The sequence below is a fragment of the Camelus dromedarius genome, chromosome 12 (assembly GCF_036321535.1).
Source record: "Camelus dromedarius isolate mCamDro1 chromosome 12, mCamDro1.pat, whole genome shotgun sequence".
Classification (NCBI taxonomy): Eukaryota; Metazoa; Chordata; class Mammalia; order Artiodactyla; family Camelidae; genus Camelus; species Camelus dromedarius.
This window is the reverse complement of record NC_087447.1, coordinates 63,779,614-63,789,626: the sequence shown is the minus strand read 5'-3', so window position 1 is coordinate 63,789,626 and position 10,013 is coordinate 63,779,614. Positions and strand designations below refer to the sequence as shown.

General features: G+C 48.8%; 1 protein-coding gene across 1 annotated transcript; it reads right to left on the bottom strand.

Annotated features, from left to right (window-relative positions):
- Positions 1-6,452: 6,452 nt before the first annotated feature.
- IZUMO1R (IZUMO1 receptor, JUNO) lies at positions 6,453-8,565 on the bottom strand. The gene is made up of 4 exons (XM_031459388.2): positions 8,381-8,565; positions 7,456-7,644; positions 6,891-7,026; positions 6,453-6,755 (listed from the first exon to the last, which is right to left on the bottom strand). Exons 1-4 carry the CDS (start codon positions 8,516-8,518, stop codon positions 6,487-6,489), a joined length of 732 nt encoding a protein of 243 aa, XP_031315248.1. The 5' UTR covers positions 8,519-8,565; the 3' UTR covers positions 6,453-6,486.
- Between the last annotated feature and the right edge of the window lie 1,448 nt (positions 8,566-10,013).

Here is a 10,013-nt window from a genome sequence, read left to right as displayed (position 1 = left end):
GTGATACAAACTGTCACCAACTGATGATGTGATGAAATATGACTAATGATTGAGACGTCCCTACATGAAGTAATGGCAGAGGGCTTCTCTGAAGATGTGATATTTGAACTATGACCCAAAGTATGTGGAAGAAGTAGATATGCAAAGATATGGGACAAAAACATAACAGAAATAGGGACTAATAAGTGCAAATGTTCTGAGGTAAGCATGAGTTTAGTTTATTTGAGGACCAGAAAAAAAGTCCCTTGTGGTTAGACAGTGGTTAGCAGGAGAGAAAGTCTTAGGAGCTGAGGTCGGAGAGCTAAGCAGCAGAAGATCCATGGAACCTGTAAAACCATAGTAAAGAGTTCAGATTTTACTCTAAATGTGAATTGCCTGTACAAATCCTTTGCCCGTATTTCAGTTGGAGTGGTCATATTTTTAAACTGATTTTTTAAAATTCTTCTTTATTAGAAATATTAGCCTATATGTGTGTGTTGTGGATGTTTCTATTTTTCATTTGTCTTTTAATTTTGTGCAGTGTTTTTGTTTGTTTGTTTGTTTTGACATATAGTCAGTTTACAATGTGTCAATTTCTGGTGTACAGCATAATGTTTCAGTCATACATATACATACATATATTCCTTTTCATATTCTTTTTCATTATAGGTTACTACAAGACATTGAATATAGTGTCCTGTGCTATATAAAAGGAAACTGTTGTTTATCTGTTTCATATATGGTAGTTAATATGAGCAAATCTCAAATTCCCAATTTATCCCTTACCACCCTCTTTCCCCTCACCTCCCTCTGCTGCCAGTAACCATAAGTTTGTTTATTATGTCTGTGAGTCTGTTTCTATTTTGTAGATAAGCTCATTAGTGTCTTCTTCTTCCTTTTTTTAGATTCCACATGTGAGTGATATCACATGGTATTTTTCTTTCTCTTTCTGGCTTACTTCACTTAGAATGATAATCTCCAGGTCTATCCACATTGCTACAAATGGTATTATCTTCTTTTTCACGGCTGAGTAGTATTCATTGTATAAATATACCACAACTTCTCTATCCAGTCCTCTGTCAATGGACATTTAGGTTGTTTCCAAGTCTTGGCTATTGTATATAGTAATTTTGTGCCCAGTGTTTTAAAAAAACCCTTTCCCTTTCCTTTCAATCTTGCCTTTTAAAAATATTAGTACCTCCATTAATCTTTTACTTTATAACTACTGACATGAGAAAGTTCTTCTCATCAAAATTATAAAAATATTCACCAAAATTTCCATCTTATCATTACTTTCACACATCAATTTTTCAGTTATTAAAAAAAAACTATTAAGTCACATGCATGACAAATATTTCTGTTCCACCTCTGAGCCTCTCTGCAGGGACCAAGGCTGAGAAATTGGTTAGAGCTAGGTGATGTGTTTACCTTTTGCTTAATAATGAAACACAGCAACATATATTATTTAATGTTTTGCTGTGGTTATTTGGATGCTCTTGGAGGAGGAAAAATCCCCACATTTGACTTATGTCCACAGAGGATGAGCTCTAAACTTAGCCATAGGTGAGAAATAGGCCCCTTCTGGCTGCCTCCCTTAGTCTCCACCTCTGGTCTGGTTTCCTGGTGCTTTCTGCTAAGGCACTAGAATCCACCCCAGGGAAAACTGTTCCTTCCTTCCAAAGTTCACCTTTGAATCAAAGTATTCAGAGCCTGGTAAGTTCTAGGTTCTTCTGCAAAGCAGGAGTCAAAGGACCTGAACCCAGCAGTTTCACAATCAGTGGCTGTTCTGGGACAGCCCCTGTCTCTATAGACAGAGCTCAGAAAAGGCTGGGATGAATTTAAATTTGTTGCCTTTTCATTGCTGGTGCCAACTCTTAGCCTCTCTACTCATGAAATGTCCTGACCCTGAAAATAATCCTGACTGTTTTTTGAATCTCACCTTCGAGTGGATTTTGATGCTCTGGAAAGTTTACACTGACCATATGGCTAAGGATACGCAAGCTGCCTGGACTGTGAATTTGGAAAGCAGAACGTGCAGAGCAGCTGCCTGGGTTTCACACTTTGGCCGGAACACACCCACTTGTCCCTGGTCTGAGCTTCTAAACTCCCAGCAGGTGGCAAAGCCCTAATGTTAATTGATTCAATGGTTTATATTTGAAGCATTTTAACTCTGAAGTTGCTTTCTCACATTTTCTCTCTTTTCCTCCTGTTTCAATGGGAAAAATATCCCACCTCTTTGCCAAGGTCAACCTTTGTGTTTATACCCTAGTTCACCTCCCCCACCTTGAACTTATCCCCTCCGTTCTTCTGCCCTTTTTCACCTTTACGTCCACTAGCACTTGCCATTTATCCTACAAACATGCTCCCCAATCCTCGAAATGTTCCTTCAAGCTGCCTCCTCCTCTAAAGTATCATCTAACTTAGCCACTTCCCCTGACCCTGAGTTCCTTGTATGTTTCCTTCCTAACGATCGTCTCCTTTGTAGTTATTTCCATGTGTATTATTTACTCCTCTGTACTGTATCCCTCAGTATTACATACGTTCCCTGAGGACAGGAACCATGTTTGCCTTGCTTATTATTCTATCTGTGGAAATAAATGAAGACCAACCAGATGAGAGCAAGCAAAGGCTATTTATTCGGAGCTTACAAGGGAATCAGCTACCATCACTCGAATTTTGGCAGAGACTCAAAGGCAGGCAAAAGACTGAAAAAAAAAAAAAAAAGTAGAAAACACTCATCAGGTGTGCCCTGATTGGAGGCATGGAGAAGCTGTAGGCGAGATGAATAGAAATGTATGTGATTGATTACAGAAAACTATTTGGTTTCTCCAGTTGGTCTTCAGTTGGAAATAGGGGTCAAAAATAGAGACGTGGTCACTAATTAGCCAAGTCCTGGCTGTTGAGAGCTGACTGTCAGAGGGCTGACAATTTGGCTTCCTAGACTGGTTTTTTAGAAAGTAGTTTGCCTTCTTGGACTGGTTATTGTAGGTAGGAGGTTGGCTGCCTGGGCTGGTTGTTACACGTTGTGGGGCAGGAGCCTCGTTTCATCTACAGTCTAGTCATTGTTCATTTGTTTATTCAGTCCTTCAGGCCCCGGCACCAGCACAGTGTTCAGCACAGAGTAGTAACTCAGTAGTTATTTATAGGTTAATTAATATATGGGTGGCAGCTCAGACTCTGACCTTGCCCCTCTGAGAAGCAGTTCTTTTCATTTGTCTCCTACCCCGAGCTTCTGCTTCCCGCCCCTTCATTAGCTTCATTTCACCTGTCATCTCCTGACTGTAAGTAAGTTAAGAGACTCCATAAGTGTTTTGTTTTTCTCCCCACATTTTTCTTAGAATTCTTTACATCCACAGCTCTGAATAACACTTCAGGAAAGTGATTCCAGAATTCTTATCTCTGGCCCTGACCTCTCATACACCCATCAATTATTGGATGGGCACCTCCTTGCTGACACTCCACCATCTCTGAGCCTATCACCTGGCCCCCCTCCGAGGGAAGTCCTCTCTGTTCCTCCGGATTTTTCTGTGTGGTTCATCTGTGGCAAAAGCACTGTGGAAAGTGAGTTCTGATTCCATCGGAAGGTAAATTGGAGGATGGATGTGAGCAGAACAGAGGGAAGGATGATAAGTGAAAAATGGGTGATTGGTTTTGTTGGCAGGACCACTGGCCCCTTGAGATGCAAGAAAAGACTAACAGTCTGTGTCAGCGTCCCTGATTTTTCTCTCTGCTTCCAACTGAGGATCAATCAGAGAAAGCCAAATATGTACCTCTAACCAATCACATGCTTCTAGTTAACCCATCTCCAGCTTCCCCGTGTCAACAGCCTCCAATCAGGGCACATGTGAAGTCTTCTCTCTTTTCCATCCTCAAACTTTCTCTTTTGAGTCTCTGCAAAATGCTAGTGATGGTGGCTGGCTCCCTTTCCATAGCAAGTTCTGAGTAAACAGCCTTTGCTTGTTCTCATTTGGTGGGTCTTTATCTATTTCCACACTCTGAAGCAAAGTCTTGCAGTTAACCAGCCCTCCCCACGTAGCCAGAACTCCCCATCAGCATTGCTAGTCAGGGAAAAGAAGACCCACATTTACAGCTTTCAAGGACACCTATACTGGTTGGCTAGAAAAAAAAATCAACCCAGCCCCTCATTCTTAAATATGGACACATAGCCAAGGTCATCAGATACACAGGAAACCAGCCGCACAGAGAAAAATCAAGACAAACAGAAAAGATTGACCTTGGAGGAAACGGGTCATTCAGAGAATAGAAACAAGCTTTAAAACATTCTAATTAGATTTTCAGTGAGGTTTGAAAAGATATTACATCCATAAAATAATTTAAAAAAGCAGCAGGCTGTGAAGAACAAGGGAATAGAAAAAAAAGTCTCCTGGAAATTAAAAATGGATTGCCAACATTAAAAAGATTGGAAGATTAAGTTGAAAAACTCAAACAGAATAGAGAGCAAAAAAAAGTTGGAATGTGTGGCGGAAAGATAAGCCACCACCTTTGGTAACTTTTTCATAGCTAAATCCAGCAATGGTTAGGGCAGGGGCCCTGGGGCTGAGGGGCAGGCTGGCTGGGTCTCTGTTCCTCTATGTTAGAGATCCTTTGATCTAGGGGTTTTAGTCTCATAAATGGATGCTGTGATTAAAACAAGCAATCTAACTGCAAATCTGACCGTTTCACTCCAATACTTGAAACCTATATGAGGAGCTTAGCAGAACCTCAGGCACAAAGTAATCCATAAATAGTAACAGTGATTTGAGCTCCCAGGACTAGTCTTTTGTCCATCTCAATTTTAACCCTACTTTATGACTAATTTTATTTATACCTAAAAATAGAAAGAAGAAAGAAATCATGCAACTCTCAGCTTTATTACCAAGCACACACCCTGCTGCTCCATCCAGTCCTCAGAGAAAGTTTACATATGTATTTTTGATTGATCAAAGAGCAATGAGAGGTCCTGCTTCCTATAGATCATGCCTTGGGGACTCAGCTGGATTTTGTCTCACATGTCCTTCCTGTTCTTAATGAAGGGACCCCTCTTTATTGGGGCTGATTCTCACCCCGTTTGTCAGGCCTCCCTAGGACCCCACCCCAGCCCAGGCGTTCCTGCAGACTTCCAGCCAAGTGCTTTGTGTCACCACTGCTGCCTCCTTCTCCAGACTCCGACAGCTCACTGGCAGGACTCTCTCTTTGCTGGTTTTAGAACGCGAGGGCCCTGCCCGTAACCAGCTTTGTGCAGTGAATGGAGCATGTTCAAGGTCAGCGTGGGAGAGACAGTGGTGGCTTTTAATTGATGTGCAGGGCTGGCTGGCGTCTGGCAAGAATGAGGAACTGTTAAAAAAAAAAAAATGCTGATCAACTCAACTGCAGACATACTAGAAGCCTCTCTTCATCCAAGAAAAGTTGTGGGGAGGCACCGTCTATCCTGGGAAGTCGCTGGGCTTCGAGCTCCTGGAGGTTGAGGCGGTGTGTCGGCTGCCAGTTTCCTTACAGGAAGGATGTTGAAGGCCACCTCGGCGTCCCGTCTCTGGTTCAGTTCTGACTCTTCCGCCTCGGGCTTCAGGACCTGGCACTGCCCAAGAAGCCCAGACTGGATCCCAGCAAACGGGTTAAAATTTTTCCTTTTTTCTAAGTTAAAATCATCTGGTCCAACTTTCTCATCACTCTCCGTGGACGGGGAAGCCACGACCATCTACACTGAAGGTGGAAGGACTTACCAAAAGCCATTACAGAAAGTGGTTAAAGACATTAGAACTTGGGCTTCCAGAATTCCAGACCAGTGTGTTGTGATGCTGGGGTTAAAAGAAAAGGGAGAGCCAAAAGCAAGCCAGGCAGCTGCTTCAATCTTGGTATCCCTGTGGTTGCCCTGGTTTGAGGTCTTTTGTATGGTGAAAAAAAAGGGGGTGTTAAAAGTAAGTGCTCCCACCAGAGAGGTGTCGTGAGGACATGATGAGAGTCCCCGCGCGTGTTAAGAAGTCTATTTTGACCAGGAAAGTAACAAGCAACTTGGAGACCTCAGTGTCAGAGGCAGACCGGCTCCTGCATCACGCAGCCCAACCCCCTGACCTAAAGCCAGGACAGGACAGGTCACGCAGACAGGAAAGGTCCGGTGCTGTTTTGCTGGGGGCACCATCATGGGACACGAGGCCAGGGCTGTCACCATCAGCTCTGCCAGGTTGGGGGTGGGCGTGCACTGGAAGAGAAGGGCCTGGAGTCCCATGTCAGAGCCCCCCCCCCCCCCATCCTTAAGGTAGGAGGGGATGGTCACCGGTGCGCTCCCAGCCTCCAGCTGCCTTCTGGGCCAGAAAGGCAGAGCAGAGCAGAACCAAATGTGCCAGGCTCAGGTGCCAGGCTCAGGCACCAGCCCCCTGCAGCCTCAGTGTCCCACTGACCCCCAGCCAGTGCTGTTCCATTTAAGAAGGGTCTGGAGGAAGGAGGCTACCATGACCCTGCCTGGTCCACAGCTTGGGGAGCACAGGAGTGAGTGTGGAAGGAGGCAGGGGCTCAGGAGAGGAGAGACAGGAACAGAGAGAAGGCCCCGAGCGTGTAGGAGAGCTCGCAGGATGGGGCAGGGCTGGCGAAGAGGCGGGCCACGGCTGCGTTGGGGTTGCCCCGAGCGGGCTCAAACCACTTCTGCAGACATCGCCCGCTGTTCCTGCGCTCAGGGCTCGCCTTGAAGGAGTTGCTCCAAATCTTCTCGCACAGGTCAGCTGGGGTGGGGAAGTAATGCAGGAAAGGGTGGCAGGGGGCCTTTTCAGGACAGCGGTGCTTCCCTAAGGGGATCAAGGCACAGACAATTTACCACCCACCACTCCCATCCTCGTCTCCCCAGCATTTACCCCAGGGGGCTTTGCACCTGCCCGTGGGTTGGGGGGGGGGGCTCCCCGGCCCAGCTGAGCATCTCTCACCCCGACTCCAGGTCCAGCTGCCGTGCCAGTTGGATTTGCAGGTGTAGGACGTGCGGCAGTCAGCCCACCACTGCTCACAGTCTTCCCAACAGAGGGGCACGTCCAGGATCCGCTCTCCCTGCCCCCTCGGGTCCACCTGTGTGCACGCAGAGTAAGAGGCAAGATACTAACAGCAGCGATTTGAAGACTCTCAATAGCTGCAGTGGGCCTTGGGTCAGGTACCATCTGAACATATCTCTTATCAAGTCACTAAGTGTTATTTTACAAATGAGAATAATGAGGCTAAGGGCGGGTTTGCACCTAGCTCTGTTCCTGCCAACAGAGGATGTGACTTAAATAACCCCTTCATCCTACTGTTCTCACGTGACCACTCTCCTTCCAATGCCGTTCTCCAGGGCCAGGGGCGGCTTCCTCTCCATCCCTTTCCCCCAGCAGTGGCCTCTGACTCTGCTCTTGTCTGGAGGGGGCCAGCACCTGCTGTCCCCGCTAGCATCCTGGAGCTCAGACTCGGGAATAGGGCATTGATGAACATGCCCCCTCCCTCCACCTGCCCACTTCTTTGCACCTGCTGGATCCAGGGCCCCAGGTTGGGGGAACACTCGTAGAAGCAGATGGCCTGGAGGAAATGCTTCTCACAGTCCGGCATCAGCAACCCGCAGTGAACCAAGCTGAAGTTGTAGAGCAGGGACACATCCAGGTGGGCTTCCCAGCTTGTGGTGGCCGTGCAGCAGGCATTGTCCTTCCAGGGGCGGCACTGAAGGCAAAGGAAGAAGCCGAAGGCATGGGAGTAAGGGCTGGGGGCTGACGAGTGTCTAGGCTAGAAAGGGAAAAACGTCCCCGAGAAGAAGTCCTGGGTCAGTGGGATGCACATAGGCCAGCAACCGCTGGATGGAAGGAATGTCGGTCATTTGTCAATATTCACACCCAAAGGGCACCTGCGCACCGGTCTCCCTGCCACAAGCTGCGCAGTCCCCCAGAACAAGGCTTCCAGGGTCTCAGCACCTGAGGGGCAGCAGGGAAGCCTCATGAAACCCACGGAATGTGGGGTTGCACAGGGGGAGGGCACCCGCAGCTGAGAAGAGCTCAGGTATACATGCCAGCTCTGCTCTTCCTCCCTCGTCACTGCCAATTGCCTTTAGAAGCTTGGGGACGGGTCCTTAAGTCTCATGTTTCCCCAGGAGCTGTTGGTGGCAGGGCAGAGGAGGGGACCTGGCTTGTTGGAATTTAGGCTGAAACTTGATGGGCCTCCAGGATCCCCATCTGCTCCCTCAGTGGCCGGGAAGCTCAGGGATGGAACCTTTGAATCACTCAGCCATTATGGTCTCAGATCATAGTCCCCATCCAGTGGCCTTTGCCCAAATGCTAGCCTAGGGAACTAAGTGGGTCAGGGTTGATGCAGGTTCAGATACCATCTTGGCCTTTGTGTTCCTTCCTCGATCTGTGGAAGCAGCACCCCCCACCTCTCCCCAACACCAGGTCTGCCTCCATACCTCCTCGTAGAGCTTGTCCTCAGGGCTAGGCTCTCGCTTGTGGGGCTTGGCGTTCACGCAGACATTGAGCCGCGCGTGCCCGGCCCACGTGGGCGGGACTGCCCACAGCCACAGCAGAAGCTGCCGCCACCACCTCATGGCCTGCTGAAGTGATGGAGAGGACACGTCAGCTCACTCCCTGCATCATCCCCGGGAGCAGGCATGGACTCCAAGCCTCCCTCAAGCGACCATGAGCCTCTGGCTGCTTCTAGGACCGTTATCTGAGGCAGCAGCATAAAACGTCTGGTAAGGTCTGCCGCTCATCCCCAGTGACATACAGATGCAGAAACTGAGGACAGGGCAGGGAGGAGACCAGCCCCGAGGTGAGGGAGGGTTGGGGGTAAAATGGTTCCAGCTTTCCCGGGGGAACTTTTCCTGGCCCTTCTCCTCAGAGGCAGCCTTTCTATCTCCGTGATACATGGGCTGGGAATTCAGAGCTTTGAACCTGGGTGAGTAACTAAACAGATGCTCAGTAACCAGACTCTACACAGGGCCTTACCCCATAGAGTGCCTCCCCTAACCCTAACTCTGGCCCCTCTGAGGGCCCACAGCTCCTCAAGCAGCTGGTTGCCTCCCCAGTTCCCTCTGGCCGAGTCCTTTCCCCGAGAGCCTCCACCAGCCTCAGCCCATCTCAAGCCCAGCCTGAGCACGAGGCTGGGGCAAGCAGGGGACCAGCGGCCTTCTTGGCATCTCAGAGCCAGGGGCGTGCCGCGAGTGAGTCAGCTGTCTTCCACACCCAAAGCCGGATCTCCAAGGCAGGAACGAGGAGGCTGGCTTTTCCCTTGGTGTCTGTTGTGCACTGTTTCCAACTCTGTCCCGGGGAGTTCTCATAAAGGGAGACAGTGGAAAGAGAAACAGAAGGCAGAAGCACATCCTGCCTCAAGCACCAACCCCTTGGGAAACAGGACGCCCCCAGCCTTCATCCTCCCCGGAGCCCAGGCTCCAGGCGCCCAGGCCCCCAGGCCTTGCAGGAACCAGCTGTGGAGCCGTCACGGAGAAACTAAAAACCTGTGGCCCAGCTCAAGTTTAGAGCTTCGAACATCAGGGGGTAGAGACCCCAGTCCCAGCTTCTGAGCCCACCCTCAAGTCCATATGTAAGGCTGCTCTCTCCCCAGCACCAGTTTCAAACACAGATGCGGCCCTGGGGTATTTCACAGAATCAGGTGGAAAGAGGAAAGATACTGCTCCTTCGAGCATTTTCTTTACACTCACTTTCAAAGCGGGAGCCCAGCTCTCTCGCTTCTCGAGATTGCGAGGCTGCGGAGAGGTCTTCGATCCTGTCTCTTTATTACCCCTCCACTTCCTATTGGGTCCAGGGGCGGGAGGAGGGCTCCACGTGGTTCCAGTTAAACAGCATCCATCTCACCTATGGGGAGGGGCCTCCTGTGGGTGGAGCAGGGAGGGTTTCACTTTCCTACAGAAGCCGACCACGTCGGTGGTAAGGTCCTGGGCCCTGCAGTCAGCTCTGATGCTTGCTAGTTGCACGACCTTGAGAAGATGACTTAAATTCTCCAAGTGTCAATTTCTCTATCTGTAGAAAGGGCTGTTCTAATGGGATCATTGGAGAAAAGAAAAGAGAAAGTTTTTGAAAACG